Here is a 19,826-nt window from a genome sequence, read left to right as displayed (position 1 = left end):
CCCAAGTCCAGAACAGACTGGGAAACGCAGTCCCCAAGTCCAGAACAGACTGGGAAACGCAGTCCCCAAGTCCAGAACAGACTGGGAAACGCAGTCCCCAAGTCCAGAACAGACTGGGAAACACAGTCCCCAAGTCCAGAACAGACTGGGAAACGCAGTCCCCAAGTCCAGAACAGACTGGGAAACGCAGTCCCCAAGTCCAGAACAGACTGGGAAACGCAGTCCCCAAGTCCAGAACAGACTGGGAAACGCAGTCCCCAAGTCCAGAACAGACTGGGAAACGCAGTCCCCAAGTCCAGAACAGACTGGGAAACGCACAGTATTACACAGAGCCATGACTACATGGAACTCTATTCCAAAATCAAGTAACTCAAGCAAGCAGTAGAATCAGATTTATAAAACACCTAAAACTATATCTTATGGAACAGCGGGGACTGAAGAGACACACACACACTACACGTACATTGTAAGGTTGTAATATTGTGGTGTTATAAATGTTGTATTGTAGATATGTAGTGGTGTAATAATGTGTTGTATCATGTACTGTTTTATTTAGATTTTTTTTGTATTTAATTGCCTTAATCCTGTTTGGACCCGAGGAAGAGTAGCTGCTGCCTTGGCAGGGACTAATGGGTATCCTTAATAAACCCCAGGAAGAGTAGCTGCTGCCTTGGCAGGGACTAATGGGGATCCATAATAAACCCCAGGAAGAGTAGCTGCTGCCTTGGCAGGGACTAATGGGGATCCTTAATAAACCCCAGGAAGAGTAGCTGCTGCCTTGGCAGGGACTAATGGGGATCCTTAATAAACCCCAGGAAGAGTAGCTGCTGCCTTGGCAGGAACTAATGGGGATCCATAATAAACCCCAGGAAGAGTAGCTGCTGCCTTGGCAGGGACTAATGGGGATCCATAATAAACCCCAGGAAGAGTAGCTGCTGCCTTGGCAGGGACTAATGGGGATCCTTAATAAACCCCAGGAAGAGTAGCTGCTGCCTTGGCAGGGACTAATGGGGATCCATAATAAACCCCAGGAAGAGTAGCTGCTGCCTTGGCAGGAACTAATGGGGATCCATAATAAATCCCAGGAAGAGTAGCTGCTGCCTTGGCAGGGACTAATGAGGATCCTTAATAAACCCCAGGAAGAGTAGCTGCTGCCTTGGCAGGAACTAATGGGGATCCATAATAAACCCCAGGATGAGTAGTTGCTGCCTTGGCAGGAACTAATGGGGATCCATAATAAACCCCAGGAAGAGTAGCTGCTGCCTTGGCAGGGACTAATGGGGATCCTTAATAAACCCCAGGAAGAGTAGCTGCTGCCTTGGCAGGAACTAATATGGATCTTTAATAAACCCCAGGAAGAGTAGCTGCTGCCTTGGCAGGAACTAATGGGGATCTTTAATAAACCTCAGGAAGAGTAGCTGCTGCCTTGGCAGGGACTAATGGGGATCCATAATACATGCACATAAAAAATGTGGTTACAGTTTCTGTAAGACAAAATAAAACGTTTTTGGAATGATTTGAAACGCCTCCAAAACATGTCCACCGTTTCCAAACGGCACCATGTGACCTGACTCGGCATTAATCTTCACTTTCTGGAAACCCTTACCCTGGGCATTGGGAGGGAAGGGCAATGCCCCCTAGTTACCACCTTCACTACCACTGTAAACAGAGGCTGTGGTAAAAATGGTTAATTACCGTACAACCATAGTCTGGAGAAATTCAGTCTCAACCTAGTCCTGGGACTTGGTCCATGTAAGCCTACCACCTGCTAACAGTAAGTAACTGTGTTGTATTACCACCTGCTAACAGTAACTGTGTTGGAGTACCACCTGTTAACAGTAACTGTGTTGTAGTACCACATGCTGACAGTAACTGTGTTGTAGTACCACCTGTTAACAGTAAGTAACTGTGTTGTATTACCACCTGCTAACAGTAACTGTGTTGTATTACCACCTGCTACCAGTAAGTAACTGTGTTGTAGTACCACATGCTAACAGTAAGTAACTGTGTTGTATTACCACCTGTTAACAGTAACTGTGTTGTAGTACCACATGCTGACAGTAACTGTGTTGTAGTACCACCTGTTAACAGTAAGTAACTGTGTTGTATTACCACCTGCTAACAGTAACTGTGTTGTAGTACCACCTGCTACCAGTAAGTAACTGTGTTGTAGTACCACCTGTTAACAGTAAGTAACTGTGTTGTATTACCACCTGCTAACAGTAACTGTGTTGTATTACCACCTGCTACCAGTAAGTAACTGTGTTGTAGTACCACATGCTAATAGTAAGTAACTGTGTTGTATTACCACCTGCTAACAGTAACTGTGTTGTAGTACCACCTGCTACCAGTAAGTAACTGTGTTGTAGTACCACATGCTAACAGTAAGTAACTGTGTTGTATTACCACCTGCTAACAGTAACTGTGTTGTAGTACCACCTGCTACCAGTAAGTAACTGTGTTGTAGTACCACATGCTAACAGTAAGTAACTGTGTTGTATTACCACCTGCTAACAGTAACTGTGTTGTAGTACCACCTGCTACCAGTAAGTAACTGTGTTGTAGTACCACATGCTAACAGTAACTGTGTTGTAGTACCACATGCTAACAGTAAGTAACTGTGTTGTATTACCACCTGCTAACAGTAAGTAACTGTGTTGTAGTACCACATGCTAACAGTAACTGTATTGTAGTACCACATGCTAACAGTAACTGTATTGTAGTACCACATGCTAACAGTAACTGTGTTGTAGTACCACCTGTTAACAGTAAGTAACTGTATTGTATTACCACCTGTTAACAGTAACTGTGTTGTATTACCACCTGCTAACAGTAACTGTATTGTAGTACCACCTGTTAACAGTAACTGTATTGTAGTACCACATGCTGACAGTAACTGTATTGTAGTACCACATGCTAACAGTAACTGTATTGTAGTACCACATGCTAACAGTAACTGTATTGTAGTACCACATGCTAACAGTAAATGTATTGTAGTACCACCTGCTAACAGTAACTGTGTTGTAGTACCACCTGCTAACAGTAACTGTATTGTAGTACCACATGCTAACAGTAACTGTATTGTAGTACCACATGCTAACAGTAACTGTATTGTAGTACCACATGCTAACAGTAACTGTATTGTAGTACCACATGCTAACAGTAAATGTATTGTAGTACCACATGCTAACAGTAACTGTATTGTAGTACCACCTGTTAACAGTAAGTAACTGTATTGTAGTACCATCTGTTAACAGTAACTGTATTGTAGTACCACATGCTAACAGTAACTGTGTTGTAGTACCACAAGGTTAACAGTAACTGTGTTGTAGTACCACATGCTAACAGTAACTGTGTTGTAGTACCACATGCTAACAGTAACTGTATTGTAGTACCACATGCTAACAGTAACTGTATTGTAGTACCACATGCTAACAGTAACTGTATTGTAGTACCACATGCTAACAGTAACTGTATTGTAGTACCACCTGTTAACAGTAAGTAACTGTATTGTAGTACCATCTGTTAACAGTAACTGTATTGTAGTACCACATGCTAACAGTAACTGTGTTGTAGTACCACATGTTAACAGTAACTGTGTTGTAGTACCACATGCTAACAGTAACTGTGTTGTAGTACCACATGCTAACAGTAACTGTGTTGTAGTACCACATGCTAACAGTAACTGTGTTGTAGTACCACATGCTAACAGTAACTGTGTTGTAGTACCACATGCTAACAGTAACTGTATTGTAGTACCACATGCTAACAGTAACTGTATTGTAGTACCACATGCTAACAGTAACTGTATTGTAGTACCACATGCTAACAGTAACTGTATTGTAGTACCACCTGTTAACAGTAAGTAACTGTATTGTAGTACCATCTGTTAACAGTAACTGTGTTGTAGCACCACATGCTAACAGTAACTGTATTGTAGTACCACATGCTAACAGTAACTGTATTGTAGTACTCTGTGGCTGAAAGGACATCCTATTATGTAATACTTTAGGTGCACTTTATTTAGCCTGGCACAATGGAACCAATGTAATAGTCCCCAAAGTTCAAACACCACCCATCTAACACTCCAGGCAGGCTCCATCAAACTGTCCTACAGTTGTAGCAGTATATTATACTTGGAGATGACCACCATGGTATTATCACTCACTAGCGTCTGACAGTGTTTCCAGTTAGGTTTAGATCAAAACAGATGTGACAACGGATTGCCCCAAGGCTGAGATGGTAAGTACCGGATAAAGATACATCGTGTGTTAAGGCATATCAATAAGGCAGATGGAGGGTTTGCTGGCAACAAAATGGCTCCTGGTGAAGACCCCAGACCATCACCTGCCGTTGTTCCCTTGTGCAAGGTGCTGCACTGTGGCTGACCTTGAGCCTCGCTACGTGTCTGTCTGGGAGGGATCTGAATGTCAGAAGAGTAATTTATGTTTCTCACAAAATGGATAACAAAATATCTATTCTGTTCTAGTCGATTTCTCTGTTCCCTATAGAGTATCGTCACTTCTAGAGGATATACTGAACTCTGGAACATCCAAGACACTGTCAGACACCTCAGACTGTAAGTACTACCCATTCATACAATATGTTACTTTCTATATAATTGCATCTGTACTATTACAAACTCAGTGCTGTTGAAATGAACAATCCACATTCTGTTCACCTCTTTACTTCTCATAACATTTTCCAAATATATTTTTGTTGTTATATTTTGAAGCGATTTAATTTGCTTATAAGATGATTGTTTAAATTTGACTCATCATATCTGGTCTGATATACATTGTTTTGTATTGTTCATTCTCTTAATAAAAAGTGATTTTGGTGCAATTTCTTTGTGTGTGTGTGTGTGAGAGTGATTTTCTCCAGGTGTCTGAATAGACGCAGAAATGACCCTAACAAACATCACCCTCCATGTCACCTGTCATTTTATTGCAATAGTAACTATTAGGAATATGATTGGTTAAAGCATGTTTTCTTGCAATCTGAATAAAATATCAACATCAAATACATTTCTAGGTGTTACCAATATACATTTAAGAACGTGACTTTTTAAGGGTTGCATTTGTTCCTGTTTTCTTGAAAACAATTGGGGGAAAAAACAAAAAAAATACATTTTTTCAGGATATTGCTTAAACCATGGCTTCTTTATAATACACCACACTGGGTTCAGACAGTAAATAATATAATAATACATTAAACACATCTACTTTTAAAGCATCAAAATGTCCTTTTTACACACGATTTAACATTAACATTCAGTGGGCCCACAATCACTTCTTGGAAATCACACTGGAAGTGAACAAAACAGCTAGGTCCCAAATGGCACCCTATTCCCTATATAGGAGCACTACGTTTAACCAGAACCTATAGGGCTCTGGTTAAAAGTGCATTATATAGAGAACAGGGTGGCATTTCGGACTTTCAACACTGAGCTCTCTTGGCATCCATTTTAGGAGCAACAGAGCTGCTGCGTGTGCATCACGGTTAATGGGAGAATGTTTTAAAACAATACAAAGAGCTGTGCAGGCAGGATGCTGATGAGCTTTGTGAGAGTGAGCTGAGGGGGAAGAGAGATTTGGAAGTAGTTTTAATGATGCAGCGTTCTTTTGAGTTTAAGCTTTTTAGCGCCACTAGAGGGCGGTAAAATACAAAAATTAAATGTTCATCACTTAATTTTGAACCAAACTGGTCAGTGTTCCCGGGGACTGGTCAGCAGTATCTCACGGACCGGGGACTGGTCAGCAGTATCTCACGGACCGGGGACTGGTCAGCAGTATCTCACGGACCGGCACATGTCCAGGGGTTGAAAAACACTGAACTATGTACATACAGTACTTAGGAATATTTTATTATTATTTAACTAGGCAAGTCAGTTAAGAACCAATTCTTATTTTCAATGACAGCCTAGGAACAGTGGGTTAACTGCCTTGTTCAGGGGCAGAATGACAGATTTGTACCTTGTCAGCCCAGGGATTTGAACTTGCAACCTTGGTGTTACTAGTCCAACACTCTAACCACTAGGCTACGGTGCCGCATTTAGTGAATAATGGGAAATCATTGTGCTAACTGTCAAACAATTTGATCTAATATTGAGCTAGTATTCAACATGTTGAGCTAGTATTAAACATGCTGAGCTAGTATTACTAGTATTAAACATGTTGAGCTAGTATTACTAGTATTAAACATGTTGAGCTAGTATTACTAGTATTAAACATGTTGAGCTAGTATTACTAGTATTAAACATGTTGAGCTAGTATTACTAGTATTAAACATGTTGAGCTAGTATTACTAGTAGTAAACATGTTGAGCTAGTATTACTAGTAGTAAACATGTTGAGCTAGTATTACTAGTATTAAACATGCTGAGCTAGTATTACTAGTATTAAACATGTTGAGCTAGTATTACTAGTATTAAACATGTTGAGCTAGTATTACTAGTAGTAAACATGTTGAGCTAGTATTACTAGTATTAAACATGTTGAGCTAGTATTACTAGTATTAAACATGTTGAGCTAGTATTACTAGTATTAAACATGTTGAGCTAGTATTACTAGTAGTAAACATGTTGAGCTAGTATTACTAGTATTAAACATGCTGAGCTAGTATTACTAGTATTAAACATGTTGAGCTAGTATTACTAGTATTAAACACGTTGAGCTAGTATTACTAGTATTAAACATGCTGAGCTAGTATTACTAGTATTAAACACGTTGAGCTAGTATTACTAGTATTAAACATGCTGAGCTAGTATTACTAGTATTAAACATGTTGAGCTAGTATTACTAGTAGTAAACATGTTGAGCTAGTATTACTAGTATTAAACATGTTGAGCTAGTATTACTACTATTCAACATGCTGAGCTAGTATTACTAGTATTCAACATGCTGAGCTAGTATTACTAGTATTAAACATGTTGAGCTAGTATTACTACTATTCAACATGCTGAGCTAGTATTACTAGTATTCAACATGCTGAGCTAGTATTACTAGTATTAAACATGCTGAGCTAGTATTACTAGTATTAAACATGTTGAGCTAGTATTACTAGTATTAAACATGCTGAGCTAGTATTACTAGTATTAAACATGTTGAGCTAGTATTACTAGTATTCAACATGCTGAGCTAGTATTACTAGTATTAAACATGTTGAGCTAGTATTAAACATGTTGAGCTAGTATTACTAGTATTCAACATGTTGAGCTAGTATTACTAGTATTCAACATGCTGAGCTAGTATTACTAGTATTAAACATGCTGAGCTAGTATTACTAGTATTAAACATGTTGAGCTAGTATTACTAGTATTAAACACGCTGAGCTAGTATTACTAGTATTAAACATGTTGAGCTAGTATTACTAGTATTAAACATGTTGAGCTAGTATTACTAGTATTAAACACGCTGAGCTAGTATTACTAGTATTAAACATGTTGAGCTAGTATTACTAGTATTCAACATGCTGAGCTAGTATTACTAGTATTAAACATGTTGAGCTAGTATTAAACATGCTGAGCTAGTATTACTAGTATTCAACATGCTGAGCTAGTATTACTAGTATTAAACATGTTGAGCTAGTATTACTACTATTCAACATGCTGAGCTAGTATTACTAGTATTCAACATGCTGAGCTAGTATTACTAGTATTAAACATGCTGAGCTAGTATTACTAGTATTAAACATGTTGAGCTAGTATTACTAGTATTAAACATGCTGAGCTAGTATTACTAGTATTAAACATGTTGAGCTAGTATTACTAGTATTCAACATGCTGAGCTAGTATTACTAGTATTAAACATGTTGAGCTAGTATTAAACATGTTGAGCTAGTATTACTAGTATTCAACATGTTGAGCTAGTATTACTAGTATTCAACATGCTGAGCTAGTATTACTAGTATTAAACATGCTGAGCTAGTATTACTAGTATTAAACATGTTGAGCTAGTATTACTAGTATTAAACACGCTGAGCTAGTATTACTAGTATTAAACATGTTGAGCTAGTATTACTAGTATTAAACATGTTGAGCTAGTATTACTAGTATTAAACACGCTGAGCTAGTATTACTAGTATTAAACATGTTGAGCTAGTATTACTAGTATTCAACATGCTGAGCTAGTATTACTAGTATTAAACATGTTGAGCTAGTATTAAACATGCTGAGCTAGTATTACTAGTATTCAACATGTTGAGCTAGTATTACTAGTATTAAACATGTTGAGCTAGTATTACTAGTATTCAACATGTTGAGCTAGTATTACTAGTATTAAACACGCTGAGCTAGTATTACTAGTATTAAACACGCTGAGCTAGTATTACTAGTATTAAACACGTTGAGCTAGTATTACTAGTATTAAACACGCTGAGCTAGTATTACTAGTATTAAACATGTTGAGCTAGTATTACTAGTATTCAACATGTTGAGCTAGTATTACTAGTATTAAACACGCTGAGCTAGTATTACTAGTATTAAACATGTTGAGCTAGTATTACTAGTATTAAACATGCTGAGCTAGTATTACTAGTATTAAACATGTTGAGCTAGTATTACTAGTATTCAACATGTTGAGCTAGTATTACTAGTATTAAACACGCTGAGCTAGTATTACTAGTATTAAACATGTTGAGCTAGTATTACTAGTATTAAACATGCTGAGCTAGTATTACTAGTATTCAACATGCTGAGCTAGTATTACTAGTATTAAACATGCTGAGCTAGTATTACTCGTATTAAACATGTTGAGCTAGTATTGAGCTAGCTAGTACTGCATTACTACATTTGAACCTAGTGTTTCTGAGAGAGTTTGAGGTGTAGATAATGGATGTGTCTTTGGCTCACAGTATACAGAAGGGTTAGTAAACATACCGTTATTTATAATAAAGGCACATAGTGGTGATAAACAGTGAACCAGTAGACTGACAAAACATTGAAAAAAATGACAACATAAAAAAAAAAAATCCCCCCAAAAATCCCCCAAAAAGACTCCCATATATAATAGCATTATACATTGCATTGTCATTCTGTCTGGCTGGAGTTGTGACACTGAAGTAGCCTACAACAGCATTTCATTTCCTCATTTTACCAGTTCTACTACAGTACATGGGGTAGTAACATCTAAAGAATATATATTATCTGGGCTATAATAAGTCAATAATAGCCTGAGTGCCAATCTGTTTGTTCTCTATTGCCAACTCCTTGTCGCTCAATTATTGTCAATACAGCACAAACAGACTGGCACCGCAGGCTAAGCAAAGAAAGTGTCTGTAAAGGTCAGTAGTTTACACAGTAAAACAGCACCAACCACAATGCACCCTGCTGTCCACCGAGTACATACGAAGTAAAGCCAGGTATTTCATCCAATTTAATTTACCTACATGTATGTAGCTTGGTCCTTGCCAACTTCTATGGTTTGGTTGGCACGCCAAACAGGTAAGACAGCACAAACCGATCTGGGACCAGGCTAACCTAAATTAGGGTCTGTGTACAAAGTCATCTCCCCTCAGTTGTATACCGTACATACTGAAATCCCACTTGGCAAAAACTGGTTGAATCAACGTTGTTTACACAACATTTCAATCCAGTATGTATTATTTCATAGTTTTGATGTCTTCACTATTATTCTACAATGTAGAAAATAGTAAAAATAAAGAAAAACCTTTGAATGAGTAGGTGTGTGCAAACTTTTGACTGGTACTGTATACCATACGGTATATACACTGAGTGGACAAACATTAGGAACACCTTCCTAATACGGAGTTGCACCCCCTTTTGCCCTCAGAACAGCCTCAAGTCGTCAGGGACTCTACAAGGTGTCAAAAGCATTTCACAGGGATGCTGGCCCATGTTGACTCCAATGCTTCCCATAGTTGTGTGAAGTTGGCTGGATGTCCTTTGGGTGGTGGACCATGCTTGATTCCAGTGGAGGCTGCTGAGGGGAGGACGGCTCATAATAATGGCTGGAACGGAGCAAATGGAACGCCACCAAACCACGTGTTTGATGTTTTTGATACAATTCCACTGATTCCACTCCAGCCATTACCTCGAACCAGTCCTCCCCAATTAAGGTGCCACCAACCTCCTGTGCTTGACACACATGGGACAGTGTTGAGTGTGAAAAACCCAGCAGCGTTGTAGTTCTTGACATGAACCGGTGCGCCTGGCACCTACTACCATACCCCGTTCAAAGGCACTTCAATATTTTGTCTTGCCCATTCACCCTCTGAATGGCACACATACACAATCCATGTCTCAATTGTCTCAAGGATTAAAAATCATTCTTTAACCTGTCTCCTCCCCCTTCATCTACACTACTTGAAGTGGATTTAACAAGTGACATCAGTAAGGGATCATAGCTTTCACCTGGATTCACCTGGTCAGTCTATGTCATGAAAAGAGCAAGTGTTGATCATGTTTTGTGCTCTCAGTGTAATCTACAGTATATGGTATATAATCTATATGGTATGTAACCTATACCATGAACAAACAACAATCTCAAAATGCCTCAAAATGCTAATTGTTTCCGTGTACAGGTATAAATATAGAGGTATACCAAGACATTTGTTGAACAGGACTGCGTGCTATATTCCCTATTCAGTGCACTACTTTTGACTGGAGCCTTATGGGAGCCCTATGTAAGCTATATGGGAGCCCTATGGAAGCTGTATGGGAGCCCTATGGAAGCTGTATGGGAGCCCTATGGAAGCTGTATGGGAGCCCTATGGAAGCTGTATGGGAGCCCTATGGAAGCTGTATGGGAGCCCTATGGAAGTTGTATGGGAGCCCTATGGAAGCTGTATGGGAGCCTTATGGGAGCCCTATGGAAGCTGTATGGAAGCTGTATGGGAGCCCTATGGAAGCTGTATGGGGGCCCTATGGAAGCTGTATGGGAGCCCTATGGGAGCTGTATGGGAGCCCTATGGTAGCTGTATGGGAGCCCTATGGAAGCTGTATGGAAGCTGTATGGAAGCCCTATGGAAGCTGTATGGGGGCCCTATGGAAGCTGTATGGGGGCCCTATGGGAGCTGTATGGGAGCCCTATGGAAGCTGTATGGAAGCTGTATGGAAGCCCTATGGAAGCTGTATGGGAGCCTTATGGGAGCTATATGGGAGCCTTATGGGAGCCTTATGGGAGCCTTATGGGAGCTATATGGGAGCCCTATGGGAGCCTTATGGGAGCCCTGCTCAAAAGTAGTAAACTATATAGGGAATATGGTACCAATTGGGACGCATCCCAAGTCTCCTTCATGGTGTACTTCATATTCATGGGGTACTGTATGTTGCACTGTATGACACACAGGGGTGTATGGTTTCTGATTAATATGGATGTGATTGTAGAGACTACAGTGACTGTTTTGTGTCAGGTTGTTGCCTTGTTCAATTCCTCCTCATACCGAAAGAAAAGTGTTCCAGCCACATTAGTCGACACTACAATGACATTTGTGTCGCAGGCGTCAGGCGATTCCATGAGAACATGAGGGATAACATATATGGCCTAGCAGAATAAGTATAAATTTGGTTTATTTTCAAAGTTACAAAACAGGATTATCTGTTTGCTGTCTCTCTTTATGGACTGAATGAAACATCTTCATTATATCCACAACCATTATTAGACTATTCATATAGCTGTGGTCCTCATCTCCTCCGTCCGTCAGTCATCCAGCCAGTCAACCTGTCAGTCAGCTAGCAGTCATCCAGCCAGTCATCCTGTCAGTCTGTTAGCCAGTCATCCAGCCAGTCAACCTGTCAGTCAGCTAGCAGTCATCCAGCCAGTCAGCCTGTCAGTCTGTTAGCCAGTCATCCAGCCAGTCAGCCTGTCAGTCTGTTAGCCAGTCATCCAGACAGTCAGCCTGTTAGTCTGTTAGCCAGCCAGTCAGCCAGTCAGCCTGTCAGTCTGTTAGCCAGCCATCCAGCCAGTCAGCCTGTCAGTCTGTTAGCCAGTCATTCAGCCTGTCAGTCTGTTAGCCAGTCATCCAGACAGTCAGCCTGTCAGTCTGTTAGCCAGCCAGTCAGCCAGTCAGCCTGTCAGTCTGTTAGCCAGTCATCCAGCCAGTCAGCCTGTCAGTCTGTTAGCCAGTCATCCAGACAGTCAGCCTGTCAGTCTGTTAGCCAGCCAGTCAGCCAGTCAGCCTGTCAGTCTGTTAGCCAGCCATCCAGCCAGTCAGCCTGTCAGTCTGTTAGCCAGTCATCCAGCCAGTCAACCTGTCAGTCAGCTAGCCAGTCATCCAGCCAGTCAGCCTGTCAGTCTGTTAGCCAGTCATCCAGCCAGTCAGCCTGTCAGTCTGTTAGCCAGTCATCCAGACAGTCAGCCTGTCAGTCTGTTAGCCAGCCAGTCAGCCTGTCAGTCTGTTAGCCAGCCATCCAGCCAGTCAGCCTGTCAGTCTGTTAGCCAGTCATCCAGCCAGTTAGCCTGTCAGTCTGTTAGCCAGCCATCCAGCCAGTCAGCCTGTCAGTCTGTTAGCCAGTCATCCAGCCAGTCAACCTGTCAGTCTGTTAGCCAGCCATCCAGCCAGTCAGCCTGTCAGTCTGTTAGCCAGCCATCCAGCCAGTCAGCCTGTCAGTCTGTTAGCCAGCCATCCAGCCAGTCAGCCTGTCAGTCTGTTAGCCAGCCATCCAGCCAGTCAGCCTGTCAGTCTGTTAGCCAGCCATCCAGCCAGTCAGCCAGTTGGGTATTCCTTGGCTTTATCCAAAGGAGCACGGTCATTTCAGCCCATCCAAAAGCTGGGTAACTTAGGTCCAACTGGCACAGTCGGTACATGGAGATCCATGCTTGTTTTATTAAGGAGAGTGAGAGAAAGGGTGGAAGCAGCCAACTCTGCCCTTCTTCCCTCCACACAGTTCTGTGTGGCTCAGTTAATAAGAGCAATGGCTCTAGCAAGGTCGCGGGTTCGATTTGCAGCTAGGATCCCAAATACTAAAAATGTCTGTACTCACTGTACTGTAAGTCACTTTGGATAATCGTCAAACGTCTAGCATTTATTAAGAGCAGGAAGCCAACCCTGCCCTCCCTCCATCTAGATAGCCTTGATTCCAGGCTTGATGAAGTAGAGTTGGGGAGTCCGATAATGTCCCAGCTAGATCAAAACGTTCTAAGGACCGTCATGATTGTTAAGGCATGGTGATTGCCCTATGGTTATTTTGCATACAATATTCTCAGAACTTCCAAGGAACCAAATGTGAAAGCTGTGGTGAAACCACCATCTAGACGACGCCGTTGCTGTTCTTCAGGACAGGGGGCTCTGGTTCGGGGCAGAAGCAGCCGTTGGTTTTCCAGCCGGTGTCTGCGTTCCGGGCCTCACGTCTCTTCCTCCTGCTCTGCCACCTCCTCGCCACGGGCTCCAGGAAGAGAGACACAGAGGACAGCAGGTAACACCCCCCCGCCAGGTAGAAGGAGCAGTCGTAGGTCTGGGTGTAGTCATACAGGAAACCTAGAGGATGGAAGACAAAGGAAGCGAAAAGGGGAGACGTCATTCGATGCTAAAAAGAGAGAAACGGACATCTCCCCCGCCTGACACCACAAATGACAGAAGACACCACCACAAAGGGAGGAGATCATTAATAACGTCATTCAAACTGAAAGAAACTGACATCCTCGACACCACACATTATGACAGGGGACACCACTGCAAAGGGAGGAGACCGTTAGTAATGCCATTCAGGCTAATAACGTCACTTGTTGACTCAATGAGAGAAGCAATGGATACACACTGTAGATATAGAATTACTTGCAATTTTAGATTCTATTTTTCTGAAGACACACACACACACACACACACAGAGAGAAACCTTTTATTAACGTTAGCAATACCAAACAGAGAGAAACTGACATCCCCCTGGACAGCACACGTTATAGTGACAAATGACACCACAGCAAAGGGAGACCGTTAGTAACGTCAACGGACTTCTCACTCACAATGTCAGAGTTAACTGTACTCAAAACGTGGGGGGGGGTAAACATAACTAACAATAACATCTGGCGTACATACTTACAGACAGAACATCATACAACTACGAGAATTTTCTGGTCTGGAACTGAAAAACAATCTGCACAAGGCTACTCTCTGGGTGGAACGCTAACACACAGCCTGTATAGCTAGTTGGTAGGGGGGGGGGGGGGTCTGGGTGGAACGCTAACACACAGCCTGTATAGCTAGCTGGTGGGGGGGGGGTGGAACGCTAACACACAGCCTGTATAGCTAGCTGGTGGGAGGGGGGGGGGGTCTGGGTGGAACGCTAACACACAGCCTGTATAGCTAGCTGGTAGGGGGGGGGGGGGGGGTCTGGGTGGAACGCTAACACACAGCCTGTATAGCTAGCTGGTGGGGGGGGGGGTCTGGGTGGAACGCTAACACACAGCCTGTATAGCTAGCTGGTGGGGGGGGGGGGGTCTGGGTGGAACGCTAACACACAGCCTGTATAGCTAGCTGGTAGGGGGGGGGGGGGTCTGGGTGGAACGCTAACACACAGCCTGTATAGCTAGCTGGTGGGGGGGGTGGAACGCTAACACACAGCCTGTATAGCTAGCTGGTAGGGGGGGGGGGGGGTCTGGGTGGAACGCTAACACACAGCCTGTATAGCTAGCTGGTAGGGGGGGGGGGGGGGGGTCTGGGTGGAACGCTAACACACAGCCTGTATAGCTAGCTGGTAGGGGGGGGGGGGTCTGGGTGGAACGCTAACACACAGCCTGTATAGCTAGCTGGTAGGGGGGGGGGGGTCTGGGTGGAACGCTAACACACAGCCTGTATAGCTAGCTGGTAGGGGGGGGGGGGTCTGGGTGGAACGCTAACACACAGCCTGTATAGCTAGCTGGTAGGGGGGGGGGGGGGGTCTGGGTGGAACGCTAACACACAGCCTGTATAGCTAGCTGGTAGTGGGGGGGGGGGGGGGGGGTCTGGGTGGAACGCTAACACACAGCCTGTATAGCTAGCTGGAGGTGGGGGGGGGGGGGGCCTGGGTGGATCGCTAACACACAGGCTGTATAGCTAGCTGGTAGTGGGGGGGGGGGGTCTGGGTGGAACGCTAACACACAGCCTGTATAGCTAGCTGGTTGTGGGGGGGGGGGCTGGGTGGAACGCTAACACACAGCCTGTATAGCTAGCTGGTGGGGGGGGGGGGGTCTGGGTGGAACGCTAACACACAGCCTGTATAGCTAGCTGGTAGGGGGGGGGGGGGTCTGGGTGGAACGCTAACACACAGCCTGTATAGCTAGCTGGTGGGGGGGGTGGAACGCTAACACACAGCCTGTATAGCTAGCTGGTAGGGGGGGGGGGGGGGGTCTGGGTGGAACGCTAACACACAGCCTGTATAGCTAGCTGGTAGGGGGGGGGGGGGGGGGGTCTGGGTGGAACGCTAACACACAGCCTGTATAGCTAGCTGGTAGGGGGGGGGGGGTCTGGGTGGAACGCTAACACACAGCCTGTATAGCTAGCTGGTAGGGGGGGGGGGTCTGGGTGGAACGCTAACACACAGCCTGTATAGCTAGCTGGTAGGGGGGGGGGGTCTGGGTGGAACGCTAACACACAGCCTGTATAGCTAGCTGGTAGGGGGGGGGGGGGGGGTCTGGGTGGAACGCTAACACACAGCCTGTATAGCTAGCTGGTAGTGGGGGGGGGGGGGGGGGTCTGGGTGGAACGCTAACACACAGCCTGTATAGCTAGCTGGAGGTGGGGGGGGGGGGGGCCTGGGTGGATCGCTAACACACAGGCTGTATAGCTAGCTGGTAGTGGGGGGGGGGGGGTCTGGGTGGAACGCTAACACACAGCCTGTATAGCTAGCTGGTTGTGGGGGGGGGGGGCTGGGTGGAACGCTAACACACAGCCTGTATAGCTAGCTGGTTGTGGGGGGGGGGGGGGGGGTCTGGGTGGAATACTAACACACAGCCTCTATAGCTAGCTGGTTGTGTGTGTGTGTGTGGGGGGGGGGGGTCTGGGTGGAATACTAACACACAGCCTCTATAGCTAGCTGGTTGTGGGGGGGGGGGTGGTCTGGGTGGAATACTAACACACAGCCTGTATAGCGAGCTGGTTGTGGGGGGAGGGGTCTGGGTGGAATACTAACACACAGCCTGTATAGCGAGCTGGTTGTGGGGGGGGGGGGTCTGGGTGGAATACTAACACACAGCCTGTATAGCGAGCTGGTTGTGGGGGTGGGGGGGTTGTGTGTGTGTCGGTGTCATGGTGGACTGCGGTGAGTTAAGTTCATCCTGCAGGACTAGCAGCATGGATGGTAAACATAGCAGCATGCTATTTCCTGACCCCTAACCCCGTAAGGGGTCACCAATAGTCACGTTTTGACACTGGAATGTAGATCCCCCTCTCAGCTCTCAGGACGGCCTGACCAATTGGGAGACCCTCCCACCCCTCCCCAAAACCAACCCCCCCCTCTGTGTCAATAAGTTCAAGGGTACCTCTTCTACAGGTTTTGAAGTCAAAAGTCACCCGTAAGAGGAATGTAGCGTTATTTTTCCTGCAAATAGGCTTACATCAGTGTGCGTAGACCACAGTTCCAAGATGGAAAAGTATTTACAAGATGTTTCAGTTTGCCATTTATATCTAGTAGACACCTGGATATAGCTAGGTCTCTGCAGAGTTACATTTGGACTGGTTTATACTTATTTATACTAGGTGATAAAATACCAGTTTATCAATGTAGATCCCCTCTCAGCTCTCAAGACTCTCCTACCCCTCTCTAATCCCCCTCTCTACAGTTGGTCATTGAGTTCAAGGGGGTTGACGTTTTGACGGAAGGGGAATGCAGCTTTTCTTTCCTGGAAATAGGCTTAGATCTGTTCATAGACCACAGTTCCCAAGATGTGAAGGTGTTTACAAGATGTGAAGGTGTTTACCAGATGTGAAGGTGTTTACAAGATGTGAAGGTGTTTACCAGATGTGAAGGTGTTTACAAGATGTGAAGGTGTTTACAAGATGTGAAGGTGTTTACAAGATGTGGAGATGTTTACAAGATGTGAAGGTGTTTACAAGATGTGAAGGTGTTTACAAGATGTGAAGGTGTTTACAAGATGTGAAGATGTTTACAAGATGTGAAAGTGTTTACAAGATGTGAAGGTGTTTACAAGATGTGAAGGTGTTTACCAGATGTGAAAGTGTTTACAAGATGTGAAGGTGTTTACCAGATGTGAAAGTGTTTACAAGATGTGAAGGTGTTTACAAGATGTGAAGGTGTTTACCAGATGTGAAAGTGTTTACAAGATGTGAAGGTGTTTACAAGATGTGAAGGTGTTTACCAGATGTGAAGGTGTTTACAAGATGTGAAGGTGTTTACCAGATGTGAAGGTGTTTACAAGATGTGAAGGTGTTTACCAGATGTGAAGGTGTTTACAAGATGTGAAGGTGTTTACCAGATGTGAAGGTGTTTACAAGATGTGAAGGTGTTTACAAGATGTGAAAGTGTTTACAAGATGTGAAGGTGTTTACAAGATGTGAAGGTGTTTACAAGATGTGAAAGTGTTTACAAGATGTGAAGGTGTTTACCAGATGTGAAGGTGTTTACCAGATGTGAAGGTGTTTACAAGATGTGAAGGTGTTTACAAGATGTGAAGGTGTTTACAAGATGTGAAGGTGTTTACCAGATGTGAAGGTGTTTACAAGATGTGAAGGTGTTTACAAGATGTGAAAGTGTTTACAAGATGTGAAGGTGTTTACAAGATGTGAAGGTGTTTACAAGATGTGAAGGTGTTTACAAGATGTGAAGGTGTTTACAAGATGTGAAGGTGTTTACAAGATGTGAGAGTGTTTACAAGATGTGAAGATGTTTACAAGATGTGAAGGTGTTTACCAGATGTGAAGGTGTTTACCAGATGTGAAGGTGTTTACAAGATGTGAAGGTGTTTACCAGATGTGAAGGTGTTTACCAGATGTGAAGGTGTTTACAAGATGTGAAGGTGTTTACAAGATGTGAAGGTGTTCCCAAGATGTGAAGGTGTTTACAAGATGTGGAGATGTTTACAAGATGTGAAGGTGTTTACAAGATGTGGAGATGTTTACCAGATGTGAAGGTGTTTACAAGATGTGGAGATGTTTACAAGATGTGAAAGTGTTTACCAGATGTGAAAGTGTTTACAAGATGTGAAGGTGTTTACAAGATGTGAAGGTGTTTACAAGATGTGAAGGTGTTTACAAGATGTGAAGGTGTTTACAAGATGTGAAAGTGTTTACAAGATGTGAAGGTGTTTACAAGATGTGGAGATGTTTACAAGATGTGAAGGTGTTTACAAGATGTGAAGGTGTTTACAAGATGTGAAAGTGTTTACCAGATGTGAAAGTGTTTACAAGATGTGAAGGTGTTTACAAGATGTGAAGGTGTTTACAAGATGTGAAAGTGTTTACAAGATGTGAAGGTGTTTACCAGATGTGAAGGTGTTTACAAGATGTGAAGGTGTTTACCAGATGTGAAGGCGTTTACCAGATGTGAAGGTGTTTACCAGATGTGAAGGTGTTTACAAGATGTGAAGGTGTTTACAAGATGTGAAGGTGTTTACAAGATGTGAAGGTGTTTACCAGATGTGAAGGTGTTTACCAGATGTGAAGGTGTTTACCAGATGTGAAGGTGTTTACAAGATGTGAAGGCGTTTACAAGATGTGAAGGTGTTTACCAGATGTGAAGGTGTTTACAAGATGTGAAGGTGTTTACAAGATGTGAAGGTGTTTACAAGATGTGAAAGTGTTTACAAGATGTGAAAGTGTTTACAAGATGTGAAGGTGTTTACAAGATGTGAAGGTGTTTACAAGATGTGAAGGTGTTTACCAGATGTGAAAGTGTTTACAAGATGTGAAGGTGTTTACCAGATGTGAAGGTGTTTACAAGATGTGAAGGTGTTTACAAGATGTGAAGGCGTTTACAAGATGTGAAGGTGTTTACAAGATGTGAAAGTGTTTACAAGATGTGAAAGTGTTTACCAGATGTGAAAGTGTTTACAAGATGTGAAGGTGTTTACAAGATGTGAAGGTGTTTACAAGATGTGAAAGTGTTTACAAGATGTGAAGGTGTTTACCAGATGTGAAGGTGTTTACAAGATGTGAAGGTGTTTACCAGATGTGAAGGCGTTTACCAGATGTGAAGGTGTTTACCAGATGTGAAGGTGTTTACAAGATGTGAAGGTGTTTACAAGATGTGAAGGTGTTTACAAGATGTGAAGGTGTTTACCAGATGTGAAGGTGTTTACCAGATGTGAAGGTGTTTACCAGATGTGAAGGTGTTTACAAGATGTGAAGGTGTTTACCAGATGTGAAGGTGTTTACAAGATGTGAAGGTGTTTACAAGATGTGAAGGTGTTTACAAGATGTGAAGGTGTTTACCAGATGTGAAGGTGTTTACCAGATGTGAAGGTGTTTACAAGATGTGAAGGTGTTTACCAGATGTGAAGGTGTTTACCAGATGTGAAGGTGTTTACCAGATGTGAAGGCGTTTACCAGATGTGAAGGTGTTTACAAGATGTGAAGGTGTTTACCATATACAGTATATCTTTATAGTAGATGCATTGTAAAAAACATGTTTTTTACATAGCTAGGTCTGTATTTAGATTAGATCAAATGCAGATTAGTTTATGCTAGTTTATACTACACTGAAGAAAAGTATAAACGCAACATGTAACAATTTCAAAGAGTTTACTGAGTTACAGTTCATATAAGGAAATCAGTCAATAGGAAATAAATAAATTAGGCCTTAATCTATGGATTTCTCATGACTGGGAATACAGACATGTATCATAGACACCTTAAAAAAAAGGTAGGGGCGTGGATCAGAAAACCAGTCTATCTGTTGTGACCACCATTTGCCTCATACCGCGCGACATATCTCCT

The 19,826-nt window shown here is 43.2% G+C and overlaps 1 protein-coding gene across 1 annotated transcript in view; it reads right to left on the bottom strand.

Moving 5' to 3' along the window:
- Window positions 1-8,067: 8,067 nt before the first annotated feature.
- The window catches only part of slc16a4 (solute carrier family 16 member 4), an 81,246-nt gene continuing 69,487 nt past the window's right edge, over window positions 8,068-19,826 (bottom strand). The window contains exon 10 of the mRNA XM_071373121.1: window positions 8,068-13,436. Coding sequence (XP_071229222.1) covers window positions 13,210-13,436 — 227 coding nt within the window. The 3' untranslated portion in view covers window positions 8,068-13,209. The remainder of the gene's footprint in view (window positions 13,437-19,826) is intronic.

This window comes from Salvelinus alpinus, chromosome 28, assembly GCF_045679555.1.
Source record: "Salvelinus alpinus chromosome 28, SLU_Salpinus.1, whole genome shotgun sequence".
Taxonomy (NCBI): Eukaryota; Metazoa; Chordata; class Actinopteri; order Salmoniformes; family Salmonidae; genus Salvelinus; species Salvelinus alpinus.
Note: the sequence above shows the minus strand (reverse complement) of the source record. Positions and strands in the feature narration are given on the sequence as shown.